General features: G+C 44.8%; 2 protein-coding genes across 5 annotated transcripts; both read left to right on the top strand.

The window, feature by feature from the left end:
* The first annotated feature begins 371 nt into the window (after positions 1 to 371).
* On the top strand, positions 372 to 4,982 carry LOC139564951 (male-specific lethal 1-like 1). Of its 3 annotated transcripts, none has more exons than XM_071384892.1 (9): positions 372 to 485; positions 1,289 to 2,114; positions 2,511 to 2,716; positions 2,895 to 3,160; positions 3,364 to 3,428; positions 3,528 to 3,595; positions 3,744 to 3,868; positions 4,119 to 4,191; positions 4,287 to 4,982. In XM_071384892.1, the coding sequence occupies exons 2-9, from the start codon at positions 1,437 to 1,439 to the stop codon at positions 4,375 to 4,377; spliced, it is 1,572 nt and encodes a 523-aa protein (XP_071240993.1). In that variant the 5' UTR covers positions 372 to 485; positions 1,289 to 1,436; the 3' UTR covers positions 4,378 to 4,982. The 3 variants fall into 3 exon arrangements, with proteins under 3 accessions (XP_071240993.1, XP_071240994.1, XP_071240995.1); XM_071384893.1 differs by having other exon boundaries at positions 406 to 481; XM_071384894.1 differs by lacking the exon at positions 372 to 485 and adding an exon at positions 626 to 835.
* A 332-nt stretch (positions 4,983 to 5,314) lies between these two features.
* LOC139564760 (protein CASC3-like) lies at positions 5,315 to 20,933 on the top strand. Of its 2 annotated transcripts, none has more exons than XM_071384553.1 (13): positions 5,315 to 5,569; positions 8,849 to 8,873; positions 8,988 to 9,043; positions 9,802 to 10,005; positions 10,105 to 10,250; positions 11,825 to 11,998; positions 12,405 to 13,297; positions 13,878 to 13,939; positions 14,086 to 14,194; positions 15,696 to 15,812; positions 17,242 to 17,444; positions 17,671 to 17,861; positions 18,584 to 20,933. In XM_071384553.1, exons 1-12 carry the CDS (start codon positions 5,384 to 5,386, stop codon positions 17,830 to 17,832), a joined length of 2,337 nt encoding a protein of 778 aa, XP_071240654.1. In that variant the 5' UTR covers positions 5,315 to 5,383; the 3' UTR covers positions 17,833 to 17,861; positions 18,584 to 20,933. The 2 variants fall into 2 exon arrangements, with proteins under 2 accessions (XP_071240654.1, XP_071240653.1); XM_071384552.1 differs by having other exon boundaries at positions 17,671 to 17,811.
* Positions 20,934 to 22,407: the final 1,474 nt, after the last annotated feature.

The following is a 22,407-nucleotide window of genomic DNA, read 5'->3' on the forward strand; positions in this document are numbered from 1 at the left end:
TATAAGAAAAATAGTAACATATAATGGTTTATCTTCAACGAATCTTCAACATAACTCCCTTACAAGATAGGGAATTTGGGAGCCCAACATTGTCCTCTCCCCAAATAGAGAAGAGCCCAACCTAATATCAAGCAAGCAGATGAAATGCCATAATGCTTTATCCATTCCACAGTACTTTAAAAAAAATCATTGGTGGTGACTGAGCCAGTTGCCAATTGGTTGCACCTAATCCGCTTGTGAATAGAGAAATAATAATTTCATCATGGTTGCATGATTGTACAAAAAATATGAACTACAACAAATAGTAACAATCATTAAAATTAGGTAGGAATATGCATTTGTCTTGGCATTTTTATTCTTCAGAAATCCTTCGAGCTCAAGTGCAACCGCTCACTAATTGACCAATCAGAGGCGAGCATACGGGGAACGCATGCGCAATATCATTATTTTTAAACGACCTGAGAAGGTGGGCATCAAGGCGGTAGGTGAGTTCCAATGAGTACAGAGAATATCAAATAGACAGGTGGCCTTTAGTCATAAGTGTAAAGCACAATATGTTATAACGTTCAAGAGAAAAACGTAACTTTGTAAAGCGTTTAAAGTTAAAATGGCGTCAAATGAGACCGGGTTGGTTGAAGGCAAAGTGGCTGTCATTGTTTTGCTCTTTCCTGCGGACCTAAAATGGAGGACTTGGCTAACGTAGCTAGCCAACTAAGCGACTGCAGCTCATCTGTAACGTTTGTTATTCTAGGACTGTTTCCCTTGTAACCAAGCAATTGGCAGTCGCTTCATAATGTATTCTCCACTCACCCGTTTTCTTTCAAACACCGGCTAGGTCAGTTATACACATCATTAGGTAACGTTAGCCGACTAAACTCAACTATTTAATGATTGTATTAGGGTAACGTTAGTTAACTACCTCGTCTGTTAGGCATACACAGGTGTTGTTGAGAAGCATGTCAGCTAATCTCCCTGGGTAGCTCGATTTTTGTTATTGTGTCAGCTTGTTGGTTCATGTGTCAATATCATACAGATTATTCATGGGCGTATAGAAATGTGTGAGGGGAAATTGTAGTTAGTAGCTACCAGAGATTGAGAACACTAACGTCACTAGCTAAATCGCTTTCTGGTTGGGCTATATCTGTTGTAAGAGAGGGTGCCAACTTGGTAGAAGGTGGCTGATTCCTGTCTGTTTCAACATTTGATTTTAGTTAGTTTATACCTGATAGACACAAGGTTATGTTGAATTAACTGTGTGCCCATCTGACATCCCTCCCTTGTATTTCAGGCTTGCATGGACATCTAGACAGCCCACTGCTGAGGAGAACCGGCATCCACGGTGTGAGATCAAGCTCTTTGTGCCACCAACGCCCCTGTCAGGAGGACATTGGTGGGCGTTGGTTGGCAAGGGTTCTGGTTGTAGGATTGCCACAACAATGACATCCACTGTGTTCACAAGTGGAGGATATAAGCTGGACACAGTAGGGAAGATTGATTTGGTCAAAGCTCCAGCGGGAGGAACACCTGATTCCTTCTGCGGCCTGAGGAGGGAGCCAAGTGAATATGTCATCGGAGTCCCCAACGTGCTGGGCAGTATCCACAACAGCAGCGGCCAGCAGCTTCAGGGGAAAGCCAAGGTGGTGCCAGGACAGGGACAAGTTACCTGCAGGCCTGGATCTGGACAGAACCTTGGGCTTGGGTCGGGGCAAGAGGAGAACTGGGTGAGCTTTGGAGCCCAAACTCCCCACGGCAAACCGATGGGGGGCGAAGGCACCACACCAGTCAAGAGCAAGACACTACTAGGACAGACAAACAGCAATATGGGCAAGACGGACCTTGGAGTGCACAACACTATCAAACAGCCCCGGGACGATGTAGTGGGTGGCAGGGAGGTCAGAGGGACTGCTACGGCAGCAGTCATGGGGGCACAGTCATCAGAACACAGCCCAGACTGCAAAAGAGGGAATATTAGGAAAGGGCCTGGTCACTCCCCTACACAGACCAGCTGCATACGCCAGATCCTCCTCCTCCAACTGGAACTCATTGAACAACAGCAACAGCAGCTCCAGTCCAAGAGTAAGGAGATAGATGACCTCAAAGCTGAGAAGGAAATGGTATGCTAGCAAACACTCCAAACACAAATGTATAACATTTCAATTGTCAAAACTGGTCAGCATATTTTGTGAACATTTTTCCAGAATAACCAGCAGCAGGTATTTCCCCTCCAACCTAGGCCAGCTCCACAATGCCACCAGTGGTATTGTGATGTAATAGCAGTGCAGCACTATTATGACATCATTGTTTCAATGAAGTGTGATGTAATTGAAGTCAACTAAATCAGCCTCAAACACATTCAATATCTTTTTGTTGTACTCTTATGGACTGGAAATATCACAAGTGTTGAAGAGAATAGGCTACCCTTCAAGACAAACTATTTAAATGCCAAATCATAAGGAGGTATAAACCTCACTTTAGCCCCACTGACGTGACGTGTTTTTTCACTACTGCAGCTCATGGCGCGGATCGAGCGCATGGAGCGCCGTCTGCAGCTAGGTAAGAAGGATGGGTGTGACCAGCACCCCACCCACATCCCTAGCCGGCAACAAGACCAGGCAGCAATGCCAGAGACACCAGAGGGGCAGGGGCTGTCTGAGGGCCGCAGCAGCCATACACCCCGAACGCTGAATTTTGGCAGAGGAGGCAAGGGCCACAAACGGTAGGGCTCCACATTCAGGTAGAGGTAGCAATGTTTTTTATTATTTTTTTAGACTCCATGATATGACATACTTCCTAGATGCATACATGGATATATATATATATGTACTGTAGATGCATGTAAAAAGCCCTTATTGTCCCTCACGCAATTCCTCTAAAGGTTATGTTCTTGCCAATAGGCGTTTCCTCTTCCAGGATCCCAGGGCAGCCAAACGACGTGCCCAAGCCAAGTCTTCCCAGTCCCCACACAACGAGGCGCTTCTCCCCAAAGAGGAGCCACTGGACGGAGGAGAGTTCTCTGATGGGTCTCCTGGAACCAGCTCGGCTGCCACTGAGGAACTGGACTACCTGTCCACCACAGACATATACCTGTGTCGCTGGCATGTGCCTCCCCCGTCACCAACTTCGCGAGAGCCCTCACCCAAGAAGGAGGAGCCTGTGGCCAGTGAGTGTTACAAATTGTTATGAAATGGTTGTATTGGAACCAGTGCATAGAACAGTGCATAAGAAGGCTGTGACTTGGGCCTAAGTATGTTGGAATAGGCCACATTATTGCTTTTTGTTGCTGTATCTTTTGGAAAATGTGTGCTAAACAGGATTTGTAACATTCCATGGGTGGTGGAATGACCTTCTCCCTCTTGTACACAGTTCCCTCATGGAAGGAAAACCTTATGGAGCCCCTAGGAGAGGAGGAGGCATCTGATATCCCTGAGGTGGGTACTTGTCTTGCGCTGTGTGAAGCCCTAGGCTGGTGGAAGTCCAGATTGGACCCCTGGTCAGGAGGTCTAAAGTCCAACTGTTTTCTTTTCCAGAATCTGGATGACAATGTCTTCCTGAAGCGCCACTCGAAGCATGAACTGGATGAGAAGAGAAGGAAGAGGTATGGGAGGGCTGGAGTTTTCACTCTGCTTTGTTTGCGTGTTTGTTTCTCTGGCATACCTCTTCTGCCTTTCTCCTTATTTTTGTGTGTCCCTTATTTTGACCTTCCGTCACTGTGTTCTACACTCTCCTTCATTCACCTCCCATAGATGGGACATCCAGCGGATCCGTGAGCAGCGGATGTTCCAGCGACTGCAGCAGCGCATGAACAAGAGGAATGGTATACAAGAGAGTGAGCCAGAAGTGTTCTCCTTCTACCCAGAAGCTGAGGATGGTAAGTCCACCTAAACAGTGAATTGTTAGATACTACTGCACTATTGGAGCAAGGAATACAAGCATTTCGCTACACCCGCAATAGCTTCTGGGAAATATGTGTATGTGACCAATAAAATTTTATTTTTTAGATATTGCCAAAAAGCAACTATCCCATAAGGAATGTTTGTTGAGATGAAATGTAGTCAGTAGAAATACTGAGCAGGGTCTTGTACTCATTGCTTATGAAAGTGTTCTTTCTCTCTCCTCAGTGGAGTACCTCATGATCACCCCCCACCTACCAGTGGTGGTGTTTGGCCGACCTCTGCCAAAGCTATCAAGACGGTGAGTTGAGTCATACGCACTGGTTCTTGAATAACACCAAGCTAAACATCACTTGAATACAATCCGAGTCCTTGTTTCTCTATTCACCCTTGAAGGATCTTTGACCTGCCCTGGCTGGATGAGCGGAGCCGCTGTCGAGTAGAGGTGCCCAAAAAGCATACCCCCCACCGGACCTGCCGTAAATAAATCTGTCCTTTCCACCTAAGTCCAAGAGAGGAGACACCGGCTGGATTGGTGCCAGGCAGGACTCCTCTGTGTAAACGTCTGCCTTGTTATTTGGGAGAGGAACACACACAGGAGGTGGGGGAATTGCATGCCACAATCCCCTAAAATCAAAGGATGCACTGTGCCACAGTTTGGACATGGTTGCTGGACTGCAGAACAGATCCTATAGTAGGGCTGGTTTGGAGGAAGATTGAGGGTGGTGTGGACTATCCAGGAAGAGCAGAGATGTTTGTCTCTAGATTCCCACTGGGTTAATTTGAGGACAGTTTTCCTCTTTGCAACTTCACCCCAAAAATTCCCAAGCTAAAGAACTTTACAGACTGTTGAGGTTGTCATTCACATTGACATGCCTCATATTTAAACAGCGCAGAATGGCTCTGACTCCCATCTGTATGTGATTGCTGTTGCATCCTATAGAAAGGAGATCTCCTGTTGGAGATAAAAGGGGGGGGAAACCATTGGACATTAGGAGAGTGAGATGGTTTGAAAGCGCTTCAGCAGCACTTATGGTTTGTGTTTCAAACAAGATGTTGTAATTAAAAAAAAAAAAAGCTTAATGAACATGACTTGGTTTCTCTTGAATTGTGTCTGTGCCTGATTTGATAAGTGCAGGATATAAAATGACCTTGATAGCACTGGAACATAATGGGAATTGGGGAAGAATTAGGTATGAGTGAAAGTGAATCTTTATCACTATCAATATATTGTCTGGTTAATAATTCATATTCATTCAACTCTGAGGAGATTTCAGGAGATTTATAATTTTGTTCACAGATGTCATCATACTGACTTAATCATTTCAAAATGCTAAAACCAATTAACGACACTTGTTAATTGGAAAAGAAATTGGCAGAAAGATTGAAATGCCTTGATAAAAAAAGATCGAGTAGGCTAGGGCGGAATTGCGTAACTAACATTCACCCACAATTCCTGGCATTCTTCCGGTTTCCTTTATCTGATTCCTAAGATGGCGGACCGGCGACGTCGAAGGAGGCGCGCATCCCAGGACAGCGAGGAGGACGATGAATCTGGTTCGGGATCAGAAAGTGGAAAGTCCCTTTCGCCAACGACAAAGCCCCGAGTACGGGACCCTGAACCAGTAGAGGCACCAGCTGTTCGTGTGGTGCCGAAAAACGATGCTGAATCCGAGTGTGTGAGTCTTACTCTCGAGACGCGAAGCCGATCAATTAATAGGACTTGATTAGTTGGATAACTAGCTAACTCCGGCTAACGTTAGCTTGCTCACAACTGATTCATGGCTGGGTCAACAAGTCAGCCGGCTATGGGAATGGAACGGTGTCGGGCGGATAGTTGTCCAGTGCTTAGGCCAAGTCATATCCCCATGTTTTGAGTTTGCCACGTCCAGCTAATGTTTCTCGAATAAATCAACAAACTAGCTAATGTTCGGCCGGGAACCGTCTGCAGCGCCAAACCGTAAACTAACGTTAGACAAGACAGTTCGTTTGAGCTAGCTAACTTTGTTTTGTAATTTTAGTTTAGAATGTTTACCACGATGGTAACGCGTTACCTAATGGTTATCTATAGGGAAGCGTTTAATTGAGTTAATTAACGTTACTGTACTATCAGTGTTTGTAGTTAAGCTTATAAGTTAGCCAACGTTGGCGTACGTTAGCTGTCAGTAACTTGCCAACTGCTGTACTAGCTAAACGTTAGTAGTAGCTATGCTAATGTTAAATCCAAAGGGAGCTTTGATATTGTTGAGTTATTTCACCACTGACTGAAAATGTGACGACAAATTAACGTCGTTAACTAGTTACAATATTTGCCTCCACCAATCACGCCTCATCTAAAGTCATTTTCTTGACCAGTAATCATTGAAGATCTTGACTTCACCCTCTTGTTATGAATGGCCACCACTACGCCAAAGCTTGTTGTTATTTATCGAAATCCCTAGTGATGTGAGGAATCCATGTTTGGCACAATGAATGGTTGTTTGATTTTATTTTACTTGGACAGTGCACATTCATCAACGATTCAGTAAAAGAGCAGGTTTTAGTCAGCTAGCTAATTTTCAACCGCAGTCCCAGGGCAGGTTATTAAAAACAATTACAACAACAATACAGACAATCAATGAGCAGTGAGCACTTGCAGAGCAACATAGGACAAGCAACACGTAGCACGCAGACTGAGCAATAGCACAAAAAGCAACTAAGTACATAAAAGCAACAGTGTTTCCACACCTCACAAGCTATAACATGGAAAGTGGCAATATACAACTAAGGTTTATGTTCACAAGTCTGATTGGCCTTTAGCCATGTTTTCATGTTTTGTTGAGGTGCGATAGGTAGTGCAGTTGTGTGTCTGGTGGCATTGTGTTCCGGAAGCTCTCACAGAGAAAGCAGATTGATTAAATGTGCTTTTCCTTAAGGGAACTGAAGTCACCTCGTGGCAGACCTTGTGGATCTGCTGCCATGGGTTTGGGTTTTCTGTTTAAGAAAAGTACTAAGTGGAGGGCAGCCAGACCATTTAGGATCTTGAATACAAGACAAGCGTCGGTCTATTGCATAACATTTTTCCAACTCAGGAGCTCATGCTTTCTGAGGATGTAACAGTGATGATGGCTATTAGGCTTTCTATCAAGCACTTTGAGAGCCTGTTTTTAGAAAGACTGAATGGGTTTTAATGTTGTACAGCAAGCTTGGGCCCAACTAATCAAGTAGTATGTTAAGATGTGTATCATAGATTTGACTTAGTTTTGCTACTTCCTAGTCAAACAATTTTGTGTAAATTGGAAATTAGCTAGGTTGAATTTGTTTTTTTGAGGTACCTTTTTCACCTGCTCTTTACGAGAGGTTGGACTCCAGTATGATGCCAAGGTACTTAAAATCGAATACCACCTGACATAGACATCTGGCTCAGTATCATCAGTTGCCCTCTTTGTGAAGAACATGCAGACTGTTTTATTTTTTTAAAACTTAGAGATGCAAACATGAGCCACTTTGTAACCTGGACCATTACAGTAGTGAGTTCTTGTGCAGCTTGTTTCCTCTTTGCATGTACCTATATCACTATAATTTGCATACATTTGAACTTCAGACCCAGTACAGACAGAAGACAGGCTGAACAGTACTGATCCTTGGGGCATGCCCACATCATAGCTGAGAGTGGGCGACAGACAGCTCATTGCTCACTCTGACACACTGGGTTCTGCCTTTTCAAAGTATGAGCTCATCCATCTCAAGGCATCAGGGGAGAAGTTAAATCTTGGGACAGTTGTGATGAGAACCTCATGGTTAACAGTATCAAAATCTTTCCTTAGGTCTAGAAATACAGCCCCAACAACGCCCCCTTTGTCCATCTTGGACTTCACATTTTCCAGAAGAAAGCAGTTGTCCCTTTCTGTGGCGTGTTTTGCTCTGAAGTCAAACTGCATGGAGTGTAATGTGAAGGGGCTGTTGTTGAGGTTGGCAATCAGTTGCTCTGCTACACACTTGTCAGCAACCTTCGCCACCACAGGTAGTTTACTAATGGGCCTGTTACTCACTTCAGCAGGGTCACCTGATTTAAAGATGGACGTTATTATGGCCAACTTCCAGACACTTGGAAACACCCCATGACCAATAGATGTGTTGGTGACCTTAGTAATGGGGCCAATGAGCGACTCAAACTTTTTTTTTTATCAACATAATTGGTGAAGCAAAGGGAAATTGTAAATTGATCTGGGAGAATCTAAAAAAAGTTAACGGAAAGACCATAATACCACTGCAAAAAAACTAGACATCTATGTGAATGACCGTCTAACACAGGATGCATTAGAAATAGCAACAGCCTTCAATTTCTACTTTGTTGAGTGTCAAGGTACTGACACAGAACCCCTCCGCTGGTTTCTTGGGCTCAGCGCTAGTGAAGGACACTCAACCTGTCTTCATCATAAGGGAGGTTTCTGAGTCAGAGGTGAACAAGGTGATTAGCTCACTAAAGAACTAAAGCCAAAGATGTGTTTGGGCTGTGCTCTACCTTCCACAAAAACTACAAGGAGCCTTGGCCTGTGATTTTCTTTCATCACCTTATTTCTCAACATGGTAAACCTATGTCTGTCATGCTCTCATTCTTTCATCAGTTTCCACATTTATCCAAGGAAGAGCTCTTTTGGCCAGGTTTGGATTCGATTTTGTTTAGGAAGCCATTTATTGTAGTCAGTCCGGATTGTGGATAGAAAAACCTGTCAGCTTCCACATCTGTATACGATGAGATCATTACAGTTAATTGCCTTTTCAAAATCATTTGATTCACCCTGAATGGCCTGGTCATTAAGAGGGTACATTCAAAGTGACACAGATGCCCCCCCCCCCCCCCCCCTTGCTAAGAGTTGGTATCATGTTTGCCTGACAGTGGTGTGTAGGCTACATACTGTTGCTATTTGTTGTCGGTTCAGTCACATTGTTTGACTAGTGTTATCCTTTCTTAACAGGAAAGTGAAGATGGTGTAGGAGAAGGTGAGTAAGTGTTTGTTGATGCAATCCAATGGCCTATCTAGAATGATGCACACTTCTGAGGCATTTCCCACCTTGATCACACCACAGTTAAACCGTTGATGTTTGTTTTTGCAGCTGTCCTTTCTGACTATGAAAGCGCAGATCCTGAGGAGAATGGCTCCCATTCAGAGGTAAGTTTCCACTGCTGAACAGAGTTATGCTGTAGGGTGTAATTCTTGTTTTTATTTGTTTTTTATTTGCATGGACACTTGGGCAACATAGTAACTGATTTTTCTGTTCTGCGACCTCATTTTTTTGTTGCTAAATCAACACTTCCCGGTATATTATCTGAGGGCTTGCAAATTTGACCAATCCTGCACTATTACCTCATAAAACAGTCAAATTATCGAATACAACTGACTGATCACCACACAAAAAGAGGGCTCACAATTTCAAACCCACTGCACATTTACTGCATGATATTGTTCAATTAAGCACACATCACAAGCTTTTTCCCTCGTCAGCGCATTTTTGTAAGAAATTGGACAAAATCATTGCATATTGCCATGCAAAATGTCAGAATTGCCGCAGCGAAATCCTGGAGGGACTGAAGAGATGAGCAGGTTTCAACCATTGATACAGCTACCGGTATTTCAGAACACAGACCTTCTGCATTGTAGCAGCCCCTATTTGCAGGATACAGACAAATAAAATAAAAACATTTCCAATTGATGTACTCGTGCACTGCAATGTCCATGATGGTACTGGAGTCCTCTTAATGAGGTCTTAACTGTGGTTCTGATGTGAAGTTTAATTTGTCCACTATGCATGGACGGTTTTGACTGCAATAAGTAGGACTCTAAGGATATTTGCATTGCGCTCTCTGACAGTATCTTGATAATGATACACATGGAGCAAACTAACTCAAGTCTTGTATTTTCTCTCTCAGGGAGGTGAGGAAGAGGAGGAGGAAGAGGTCCCTCCACCGGCTGCTGGGCCCAAACCCACTCCTGCTTCCGACACCCCTGCTGCAGAGGGGGAGCTGCAGGAAGGAGGGGGAAAGGATGAGGAGGGTGAGAAAGATATGAGGAAAGAAGTGAAGTGTGAAGACAAAGGCAACCTGGCAGGGGAGCGTCAAAGCGGGGATGGACAGGTAAGATGATTCATTGAAAAGAAAATGGAGTTGAGTAATCACATACAAATATAGGCCTGTTGGTCAATCATTTTGAGTAATTCTACTCTGTGTGACTAGGAAAGCACAGAAGACTCTGAGAATAAAGGCGCTAAACCAGGCCAGAAGCTGGATGATGACCTGGATCGTAATAACCCAGCCTATATCCCCCGTAAGGGAATGTTCTTTGAGCATGACGTCAGAGGAAATGCACAGGAGGAGGAACGGTAAGGGAGAACGTTTACCCTTTTATCCATTAAATGTTTTTCGTTGGAACTAGCCAAACGTGACCAACTACACAGAAAGGAGGAATAACTCCTAGTAATCAGGGATGCAAACTAGCCACCTTTCGGTGAATTTCGCCATTTTGAATCCACAATAGGTGACCTACGTGATTCGTGTAGATCCGACGAGAAAAGTTCGGGGATAGGGGCGGAGGCTTTGGATCACTACTGGCTGTCAGCGAACGAGTGATGGGCGTTTGGAGCTATACTGGCTGTACCCAAAGCTCAGCCTATCGTTCACAAAACAGAATGCAGCACGCGACTGAAGAGAGAAGAGAATCAATTTGCAGCATCAGCGCGCACTCTGGAAAGACAGCAGAGAGTGGAAAGGCAGCTTGCTAGTTACAGCAGCACGTCCACTGAATGATAACGAAGAGGTAGGTGAGAAGCCTGACCACTGAGAAGGGGATGAAGCATACTTCATGAGCTGTAACCAAAAAACAACTGGCATTGGTATAGTTTGAGGTGAGGGATAAAGTGTGGTGGAACAAGTATTGTTAGCATTGTTAAGTATCTTGCTAACTGGATCGAATTCTCCTTTAGCTAGCCAGAGAAATGTTGAGCAACATTAGCCAACTTAACTGATCAAATAGAGTTTATGGTGTGACAATTAGCTGGCTAATGAAGTTAGCAAGCTAACGTTACAACATCAGATGAGCTAACGTTAGTAACCTAACCAATTCGCTATAGTATTAACTGGTATACCACTCCTTGCCGTCCCTCAAGTTATAACGCGTTTGTTGCTTACTCAAACCTGGCAATCTGAAATGTTAACTAGCTAACGAAAGAACCAACTATCTGTGAACTGATTTCCCCCCCCCCCCCTCTAAAGTATGTGGTTAATTTTCAGAATGAGAAAATTAGGTGGTGTTTGTTAAACAAGTCGATTCAGGGATCAAGTGGAGCTGGGCCTGTCTTAACTGGATGCCACCATGATGAAAGGAACACCACACACTTTGCCTCCTCACTTTTTTTTCAATACAGTGGATAAAAAGGGGTATGCCAGGTGTACTCTCCGCCTGAAAGAGATAAATTATGCCAACTAAGGGTATCATGCTCTGCTGGCACATTGTAGAACAGATGTCCACAAGCAGAACGTGTACAATGTGAATTGTAGCCCAAAGATGTTGCTTTTGATGTGTTGATCTTAACAGTAACACGTGTGAGTGGGGGGGGATTTCATTTGATACTAAGTTCATTATTGAGTTATTTTTGCACACCAAGGCTTGTGCACCTGATTGATGTGGTCTATAGTGGCCACCTATAATAGAGCAAACACAGAATGCCTGTTTGTGTCATGTGTTCTACTTTAAGTCGTTTTTGTCTCCCAAGTGCAATATTTAGGTTAAAACCTGCATTTCCCGCTAGCAGGGATTTTTAGCATGTTTCAGTGCAACAACAAAAAAGTTTCACCTTTTTGGGCCCTCAGCAGTTTATATCCCCGAGTAAAAGACGGATGTTGTTTCATTGGTAAACCTGTTTATTGATATATTTGTGGCTTCTTTCCTGTCCTCCAGGCCTAAGGGTCGTAACAGGAAGCTGTGGAAGGATGAGGGTTGCTGGGAACACGATAGGTTCAGGGAGGAGGAGCAGGCGCCCAAGTCACGTGAGGAGCTGGTTGCAATCTATGGCTACGACATCCGCAACGGAGGTGTCTCCAATGAGCGGTCCTATAGACCGCGCAAGCCCAGGTACTACTTACCCCTCGACTCTATTAACCCAGTGTTCAAATCCCCCATGTCCCTGAAAGCCTGTAACACTAACCACCAGTATTGTTTATCGCGCCAATTTATATTAACAGGCACAATGTCATCCCCTTACAATGTCATCTCACGAAAAACCGCAATGGTCAACTACAGCGGTGGCGATAATTTGGGCATGAGGGTCACGTTGAGGTAAAAATAGTTAGCGAAGAGCTATTTGCAGGACAGAAAAGGGAAAATTCTTTGAAAATATATAGGTCCCCATTTATAATTTCTACATACTTACTATCTCGTTTTGGATGTAAAAAAAACAATCTGGTTCACATACCATAGTTTGCCCATTGCTGGTCTACTTGCAGCTTGTCCTCACACTAGCCCCCCCCCCCCCCTGCAGACACAGCATCTCTCCAGTCCGGGACAAGCGCTGGCAGGACGGAGACTGGGAGAGGCCCGTCCATACCTCCTGGCAGCAAGGAGGGAACCCCAACAGCCGTAGCGCCCCCCCAGCCGTGGCCCTGCAGCAGTCTGGTCCTCCCCCCTCAGCAGCCCCCAACACCCAGCGCAACAACAACCCCCCCAGGCCCTCCTCCCACCCCCCACCCCGGGGCTTCCAGGGCAACCGCCCCCCCCAGGCCCAGCACAGGAATGACAGAAACCAGGAGTCCCAACGGCCAGGCCCCAAGGCCCACCCCGCCGAGCCCCTCCAGACCCAGAGTTTACCGCCCATGGATGGGGAACGAGGCCCCAGGGGCCGGGGGAACAGAGGGGCCCATACGGAGCGCAGCCCTTCGGTAGTGGTGGAAGAGGTCCGCAGTGAGGAGGATGATGAGCGCAACACAACTACAGTGACAACGTCACAGTCCGTGTACTACAATCGCCACTACAGTGGCAAGGGAGATCGAGAAAGGGACTCTGTGCCACCGCCACGACGACAGGAGCAGCAGCGAGGGGGATCTGCTCCTCCGGCGGACAACCCGGTTACCCGCGATGCCTCCCCGGCTCCAGAGCGCCCCGTGGAGAAGAAGTCGTATTCCCTAGCCAGGAGGACTCGCACCCGGGCCACTGAGCTGGGCAAGCAGGCCTCTCTTGAGGAGCCTGCCTCCACCGTGTCTTCCTCGGCCCTGAAGAGTGAGCCGTGGCAGGGCCCCGGTCAGAGTCAGGGGGATGCTGGAGACAGCAGCCAGGGGACAGTACTCGCAGGGCTGGATCAGGACCTGGCCAGACTCAGCCTGGCCGGACAGAACTGGCCCCAGAACCCACCTTCGTATCTACGCGCTGAGATGAGGGGTGAGCCTTCTCCTTTTGTTCTCGCCTTTCTCGCTCGCTCTACCCCTTTTTTTTCTTTTCTTATTTTGAGTATTATGTAGTGACACACACCCTCTCAGAGCTCCAGCAGCACTGTTCCAAGCAGCTCAGTCACCACTGCACCAGCAGCGCAGGTGAAGCTAAGCAGCAGCTCCCTGGTGCAGCACTGAGTTGGTTGGTCAGTCAGTCGCTGACCGTTCAGTGTGGCTGGTTGACATAATGAGACCATTGCAGTCAGTGTGGAGCAATGTGGTCAGACAGTAGTGTGGGAATGGAAGTGTCTCTCTCGTAAGCCTTGCACGTAGTCTGGAGCCTGAGAGGTTTTTATCATGCAATACATTGGAAATAAAATGTACTTTTTGGCACCCAAGGTTTAAAGTGCCTCAAGTACACATTTTGTCAGGACAGAAACCCTAGTTAGAACTACACGTTGGTAGCTGTTTTGACATGAAGCTTATAAGATGTAACGTGTTCCTCACTGTAACTAACTAAACGGCAGCAGTTGATCAGTTAGTTGGATTTGTTTTGCTTGCGTGTTGTCGACGCTTTCGTCTCGTTGCAGGCATCCCTAACTCTATGCACATGGGTGGAGCACCTCCACAATACAGTAACATAGAAGAGCTGGTGAGTAGGCCTACTTGTTTTGGTTATGTACAAAGATGAGTTTCTGTTGTTTTTATATGTTGCCTTCAAGAGGAAATCTGGCGGTTTTTTTTACCTGACATTTTGACTGGTTCGGTTAGCGCTCATCCTCTTTCTCTCCATCTCAGGGAGCTGGTAACCGGGCAAAGCGGTACTCGTCCCAGCGCCAGAGGCCAAGCCCGGAGCCCGCTCCTCCTATGCACATAGGGGTCATGGAGGGCCACTACTATGAGCCCAGTGAGTCAGTGCCACACACACTACCACCAGAAGGCAGTGCACAACTGAAAATACACACTAGCTGGTGTCTTTGTCCATAGGCTCAGAGCCAGGCTCTGGTAGAATCAGTACTAGACGACAACATGTTTTAGCTGCATTAAAAAGCTGTCTTAAAATGTTTACTGTTTTGAGAGGTTAGTTAGAATGGTAGGGTACACGGTTATCTGTGGAGCTGTCATAAACATGTAGCTTATTTTGTTATAGTTTAACACATGATTACATGATTGCCACATCAGATACACAAAAGTATGTGGACACCCCTTCAAAATAGTGGATTTGGCTTATACAGCCACTCCCGTTGTCGACCGGTGTATTACATTGAGCACACAGCCATGCAATCGCCATAGACAAACATTGTCAGGTAGAATGGCCTGACTGAAGAGCTCAGGGACTTTCAATGTGGCACCATCATACGATGCCACCTTTCCAACAAGTCAGTTTGTCAAATTTCTGCCCTGCTAGAGCTGCCCCGGTCAACTGTACGTGCTGTTATTGTGATGTGAAAACGTCTAGGAGCAGCAACGGCTCAGGCGTGAAACGGTAGGCCACACAAGAATGGGACCGCCGAGTGCTGAAGCGGGTAAAAATCGTCGGTCCTCGGTTGCATCACTCACTACCGAGTTCCAAACTGCCTCTGGAAGCAACGTCAGCACAAGGACTGTTCGTCGGGAGCTTCATAGGAGCTTCATGAAAGATATAAGTTCACCATGTGCGATGCCAAGCGTCGCCTGGATTGGCGTAAAGCTCGCCGCCATTGGACCAGTGGAAACGCATTGTCTGGAGTAATGTCCAACAGGCGAATCTCGGTTTGGCAGATGCCAGAAGAACGTTACCTGCCCCAATGCATGGTACCAACTGTACAGTTTGGGGATTAATAATGGTCTGGGGCTGTTTTCATGATTCGGGCTAGGCCCCTTAGTTCCAGTGAAGGGATAACTTCATGGTATAGCATACAATGACATTCTAGATTATTCTGTGCTTCCAACTTTGCAGCATCAGTTTGGGGAAGGCCCTTTCCTGTTTCAGCATGACAGTGCCCCCGTGCACAAGGCGAGGTCCGTACAGAAATGGTTTGTCGAGATCAGTGTGGAAGAACTTGACTTGCCTGCACAGAGTCTTGACCTCAATCCCATCAAACACCTTTGGGATGAATTGGAACGCCGACTGCAAGCCAGGCCTAATCGCTCAACATCAGTGCCTGACCTAACTAATGCTCTTGTGGCTGAATGGAAGCAAGTCCCCGCAGCAATGTTCCAACATCCAGTGGTAAGCCTTCCCAGGAGAGTGGAGGCTGTCATAGCAGCAAAGGGGGACCAACTCCATATTAATGCCTATGATTTTAGGAATGTTTGACAAGCAGGTGTCCACATATATTTTTGGTTTGGTCGTGGAGTTGTAGAATAATATATCTGACTGTAGAGTGCGAACGTGAGTCTAAATGCTATATTGTCTCCTCCTGCAGTGTCTTACCAAGGACCAATCTATGCCCACGGCGACAGCCCCACCCCCCTCCCACCCCAGGGCATGCTGGTCCAGCCTGAGATGCACCTCCCCCACCCAGGCCATCCAGGACACCCAGGTTAGTGTCTGTCACCTTGCTGCCAGGGGACCCAGGGAAAACGTGGTGTGGATAGCAGTTACCCTCAATTTAGATGATAGATATGAACTCGGCCTGGAGTCTTGTCTGGCAAAAAAAAAGTCAATGACAAGCTTTCTTGAACCTCACTTACCTCTGCACAATCAACTCGGTAATCGTATTGCTTAAGTTCTCTTATAAAACTCTCAAATGAATTGTTATTCTTACTGGATTAATGAGGAATAATAACTACTTTGTATAGTGCTTTTGAACAAGTGTTTCACGTCATAAAAAGTTGCCTCAAGTGCCTCCAGACTAGGGATGTGACAAATGTCTTTAACCATTTTTTTTTTTTACGATAAGAAAAAATCATAAAATGACATGTGAATTCACAATGCAGATATGGTTATTCATATGACCGCTAGGGGGCAATGGCGCTCAATCGATCCCAGTCATGGCTGCCAGACGGCGCTCACCTTACTGCTGTCCCCCACCCACTCAGCAATGATGGTAGGCTCTCTCCTGTGTGCCTCCTTCTCCATGCTCGGTGGTCAGCACATGGGACTTAATGTCCCGCTTCTCATCAATGTAATGGCTCGTGGCAATGCTGTATGACCGCGTGTTCAGAGTTCTAACAATCTGTTATTAACGCCACGTGTGGTGTTTGAGAGCTCGCGCTTTGTACTTGCAGAGCAATCATTGTACAATTTCTCCTTCCGGGCCTTCACGGTTTTTCTTGTAGTCTGGTTCTAGATATAGCATCAGGGCATTGAAGCCGACATCCTCTACCATTTGACAATGGCTGCATATTAACTGCAATCGTTTCTGTAATCAGCGCTGTTATTTTCTCCATCCCTTATCGCACTTCTTTTCTTGTGAAGATCCTTTTGTTGGGGTCCTGTGGTGCTGCCAGCAATGTTTCGGGTCTCGCGGTGCCTCCCTTTCAGATGGTTGAGCATTGTACCTGTACTGCCACTGTAGCTCAATTCCACTTTGCAAAGTTTGCATTTCACTACCTAATTTAACCTCTTAAGTATTGCCATACAGGACTTCGCTGCTGTCGCTTCCCTGTCTCACTCTGACATTTTTCCCACTGTTAGCAATGATGACAGCGCGCTTTATATTCGTGGCTAATAATTTTGAAAGATTCACATCTCCTAACGTCACAGCATTGTTGCATTGGGTATGTTTATTTTTTCCCCTTTTATGATGACCGGGGACCTTTTTTAATGGTAGTTGTGTGATAACCAACTGCACTGTGATTTTAATTGTTGGGGGGCAGCTGGTTTTAAGGTTAAGGATTTCTTTCAAAATGTTTACAATTTCATTTACACAGCCACACTTCTACTCCTGACCAGAAATGCTGGTATGGTGTTGGCTACTGTATGGGTCTGTCTGGTCACACCCATGAACCCCTCCTGTCTCCCCTCAGGTCTACACCCCCACCAGTCGAGCGGCCCCATGCCCAACCCGACTCTCTACGCTGCTCCCCCTGTCTCCATGTCCCCTGGACAGCCTCCTCCACAGCAGCTGTTGGCCCCGCCATTCTACCCTCCGCCAGGTGTCATGACCTTTGGGAACACCAACTACCCCTACCCGGCAGGAGCCACCCTGCCCCCCATGTACAACCCTCCGGTGAGACCTCTGCCCTCGACACCATAGCTACCATATCTGTATGTCAAATGTTGCTATATATTCTACCCAGTGCCACATTACTGTTGCAATATTCTGTCAGCTCTGCAAATCTGTGCAGATTTATAAGGGGTATTCGACTCCACCTTTAACATTTAGGAATGTGTAGCACATGCTACAAACATACTGGTATTTACACTCATGCATAAACCGTGTAACCTCCCCTCAGGCCCAGTCGCAGGTGTACGGCCAGTCGCAGGTGTACGGTGGGGTGACGTACTACGACCCGATGCAGCAGCAAGCCCAGCCCAAACCCTCGCCTCCCCGGCGCTCCTCCCAGCCCGTCACCGTCAAACCTCCCCCACCAGAGGTAGGGTACGGCCCGGAGTGAGCCACAAACCCCAGCGACCCAACAACCGGGCAAGTCTTCACTCTCACCCACTCGCTTAATCAAACACCAAGACTTAGACCGGCCTCAGTCCTAACTGGATGAGCCAGTGTGAGAGTAGGACAAAAGGGAAGGTTATGTTTTTTTAAATGTTGGTAATGTTGAAAGTCATTGTTGGGTGGGTGAGGAGTACAGAATGGGTCTATTAGAGTGTAGCTGTAGATCAAACCAAAACATAGCCTTAAAGGTGTCTGTGTTCCTCTTTTTTAAAGAATTTTAGCTCCCGTTCAAACGTAGGCTACATGTCTAAATCAAATGGTGTTTTTGCCTTGGACACGTGTGAAGTAAGGCCAGTGGCTCTGAGTAAAGCAGCTGAATGTGTGTTTAGATCTCTGCTCTCCAGGTCGTTATGACCTAGAGCTCCTCTTATCCCCTAGAGCTCCTCCTAAAAGCCCCAGGCAATAATACTGCCTTCAAACTGATGTCTCTTTTTGAAATGTGAGTGGACACACTCTACAGAGACGCGATTCAAAATCCCAGCAGAGATGCGCTTTGGTGCATGGTAACCTGCAAACAAACGAATGCCAAACACCGAGCTGTGTGAAAATCTCCCGACTTTTCCAATGAGCTCAATTGTATTGCTGAACCATATGCGTCGGTGTCTCTCTCGCCTCCCTCTTCCTGCCTAATCCAAAGCTTGTGCGACTGAACAACAGTTGCGCTGATTTGTCCCGTTTTTTGCTATTTTCTCCAGGACCGGAGTGGGAAGCCCAGTCAGGCGGTCAGATCCTAGCGCGACGTTCCGAAACGACTACGCCAGTCGGAAGAGAGCGAGGGACAGGAAGACTGGGTCTGCGATAGAGGACCAGCACCACGTGTGGAGCGGATGACGAATAGAGTTTTTATCTGCCTTGTGTTCAGGTGCACCATTGGTCGGTCGCCCACAATACTGAAGGGTTTTTGCTGTTTTGGTTCACCTACCAGTGTTTTTTTTTGCCTCTGAGTGGAGTGCTGTCTTAAAACCCCTATAAAACGTAACCATATAAAACCGCTAAAGAAGGCCCTTGGTAACAACTCCTCAAACATTACTTGACACCAATGATGACATTCGTAGGAATTTGTTCCTTCTAACAATCTGTCGTTCAACTGTAGGTATATTCATGCAAAAAAAATGGGTTGTAAGCTCGAACAAATGTTTAGGACTGGGTTAAATGTGTCATGTGAGTATTATGGAGAGTTCTAGCTGGGATAGGTAGTCATTTTATGTGGGCTAGCTAGAGCTGTGTTCGTCCCACCCACCAGACAGATTCTACTCCAGTGTTTCCGGAATCCTACTCCATTTTTTATTAGCTAACATGTACACTCCCCTACGTATTTATTTGGACAGCGAAGCAAAATTTTAAATGTCTCTACTCAAGCATTTTGGATTTGAGATCAATGTTTCATACGAGGGCGGCAGTACAGAATGTCGCCTTTAATTTAAGGTTATTTTAATAAATATATGTATGTTTTCCTTTTTTAGAAATGAAAGCACTATGTATCTAGTCTAAACATTTTGAAGATGTCAAAGATTTGGACAAATTCTCTTGTATTAAATTAGTCCAAAGTTTCTGAACACATCTATATTAATTTGGATGCTACCATGATTACAGATAATCATTCATGAATCTTGAATTATTATTACCAAGTACTACACTTGAATACTTAAATACACAAAGTGAATTTGTCCAAATACTTGACACCATCAAATGGGGGGGACTAGATACATAAAGTGCTTTAATTTCTAAATGTTATAACAGATTTGTATGAAAATTCCTTCAAATGAAAGGTGACATTCTTTAGTCATATGAAACATTTTAATCTCATCAAGATGCTGGAGTAGAGACAAATACTACATTTTTGTTTCACTGTCCAAATACGTAGAGTGTCTCATTTCATCTCACAACGGCATCGTAGGTCTTAGTTTTTATTTTATGGTTTCAAGTCTTGTTAACGCACTTTTTAGATAAAGAATAAATCCTATATACAGATGGTGCTAACCTATAGCTAGTACCCTAGAATTTCAACAACTTGTTATTTTCCGTTTCTCTTGATACCTTCCACATTGTCCTGTCTTTGTTTTGTTTTTTTGTTTAAATCTATTACTGTATTACCAGAGAACCATTTAACCTTGCTTGAAACTGATGTACTTGACAGTGCTACTGCTTGGTGATAGCTTTCTAATGTAAGTGTATATAGATAGATGTATATTAAAGCCTGTGGCTTAAATTCGTATAAATACTACCACCTTATCAAATGAATACTGTCACAATGAACAAGTCTGCAGGGACGTCCAGTCTGTTTTCTGTATACATGGTTATGGATGGATAAAATTTTTAAAAAGAGGCTCTGGCTTTTGAAATTTAAATGGTTGTTTGGAAGTTTGCTTTTTCCTTTTTATTTCCTCAGAATCCGTTTGTAAAAGTTGAGCGACTGGTGTGGCAACTCTACCACTAAACTGGATCTGATTTGTCTGTTTGCAGAACATACTGCTGATCCGAAGTGTTTTTGGCTAAAGAAAATTCCTTTAACTGCTGCGCTTAAACAGGCAGCCCAATTCTGATCGTTTTCCACTAATTGGTCTTTTGACCAATCACGGCAGAAATGTTTGATTGGTCAAAAGACGGAAGAAAAGTTTAAAAGCAGCCTAACAAACCTACAATACATGCATGTTATACATACATAGATATGATTGTGAAAATAATTCAGCTGGTGGCTGCAAGCTGTTATAGTAAGTCTACCTGGAAAAGGGCAAGTTATTGATGTATCTTTAAATTGGCTTTTTCTTTACTGAATCAGTATAAACTGAATTGAGTTGTATTAAAAGTTATTTGTTTAGAAATGGCTGGTAAGAATGTTATTTTAAATGTTTTATTTTCTCTGCCTTAAGAATAAATTGGTTTGTAATGTTTAATTTTAAATAAAGGTTAAATAAAAAATATTTAAAAAATGACTAACCTGCCAACACTGAGGGCTTGTTTCATAGATGTTTGAATATATAAAAATGTTTCTTTGTGGAGCAAATTTTCTTGAGACAGAGGAATATTAAACAACGTATATGAAAACGATGATTGTCGTGTGGTTGATTGAAGTTAATTCAATGGATACCACTGGATGGCGCCATTGTGCCAAGCCTTCAGACTGACTGCATGATACTGCGTCTCTCATATAGGCCTATTAAACATTTTAATCATTCACAAATCAACTACTGTATGTACTATTTAAATTTGTCATTTACCAGACACTCTTATACAGAGCAACTTACAGTATCGAGTGTGTACATTTTCATACTGGTCCTCCGTGGGAATCAAACCCACAACCTAGGAGTTGCAAGCACCGTGCTCTACCAACAGCCACACGGGACAACTTATCTACGAACTGATAGCCACAATTCTACAAGTCAGACTACTCAATGATACTATTTTCCCTTTTCAGTTGACCCTCAAGTTAACATGACTTGAGTCCAGCCATCACATGAAAATGGAATTAGTTGCATTTCACTGTTGAATTCTAATGCGGCCGTTGATGGATGGTAAAATGGCCCATTTATAATGGCTGGGGCCTGTACTGAGACTGAAAGACCTCTTGCTGTGGAGCTACAGAGATGAGTGACAGCTTGATGGCAAGAGACATTAACGGGTCAATTTTGATTCTTCGTGTGGAAAATATGGTTTGTGTTTCAAAAACGAGGTGAACACAATTGATTCAAATCTGAATAAGAGGACAAGGCATGCTGTACTTGTATACTTAACTATAGCCCTTGTTTGGGTTAGCTACATTGTACAGGATAGGCTACAAAGGAAATGCACTTGCCTGCCATCTCTTTGCCAGGGCCCCTCTGTCTGTTTCTATGCCAATCTGGTGCTGACATTACCAATAGGGTGGAATCTCACTTTCTGCCATGTCGTAGCAAATTACAATGTTTCTGTCATGACATCTTTTGGCGAATGTAGGTATACAGAGTACACTTTGAAAATAGCCACAGCGGCATTATCTAGTCTCTTACCAATGTGGTATGACTCTCTTCATACAAGCATTGATGAGAACAATGTATCCATTTAAATGTATTTGTAGCGCTTTCCACAGTCATTTGTCACAGACTATGTATTACAAAAGCCAGGTGTAAACTCTCACAGAGCATACTGAAGGTGACATTTGCCATTGAGATGAAACATTGAGAGGAATCAGACCCTATGAAAGATTTCGAGTAAAGCTGGAGAGTTAGGGAGCCTACTGGTCTGGTGTAAGAGGAGTGCGGGTGGGAGGAGCTGAGGGAAGCCTCGGAGTCCTCAAGCTTCTACATCAATAATTGTGTATGAATGAGGTCAAAACTCTGAATATTGCACAGCCAGGGGGCTAAAAGCTGTACTAATTCAAACTCCCTAGACCGCTGTGGAGGTTTACTTTGATCTTGGTCCATGGTATAATATATATATATATATTTTAGCTGAGAGTTTCAGAGTTAAGCCACTGTTAAAAGTTAACCATTCTTTCTTTGAAGGTTAGGATTGTGGAGACATTATGACCAAAAACATTTTT

Source organism: Salvelinus alpinus, chromosome 36, assembly GCF_045679555.1.
Source record: "Salvelinus alpinus chromosome 36, SLU_Salpinus.1, whole genome shotgun sequence".
In the NCBI taxonomy this organism is placed as follows: Eukaryota; Metazoa; Chordata; class Actinopteri; order Salmoniformes; family Salmonidae; genus Salvelinus; species Salvelinus alpinus.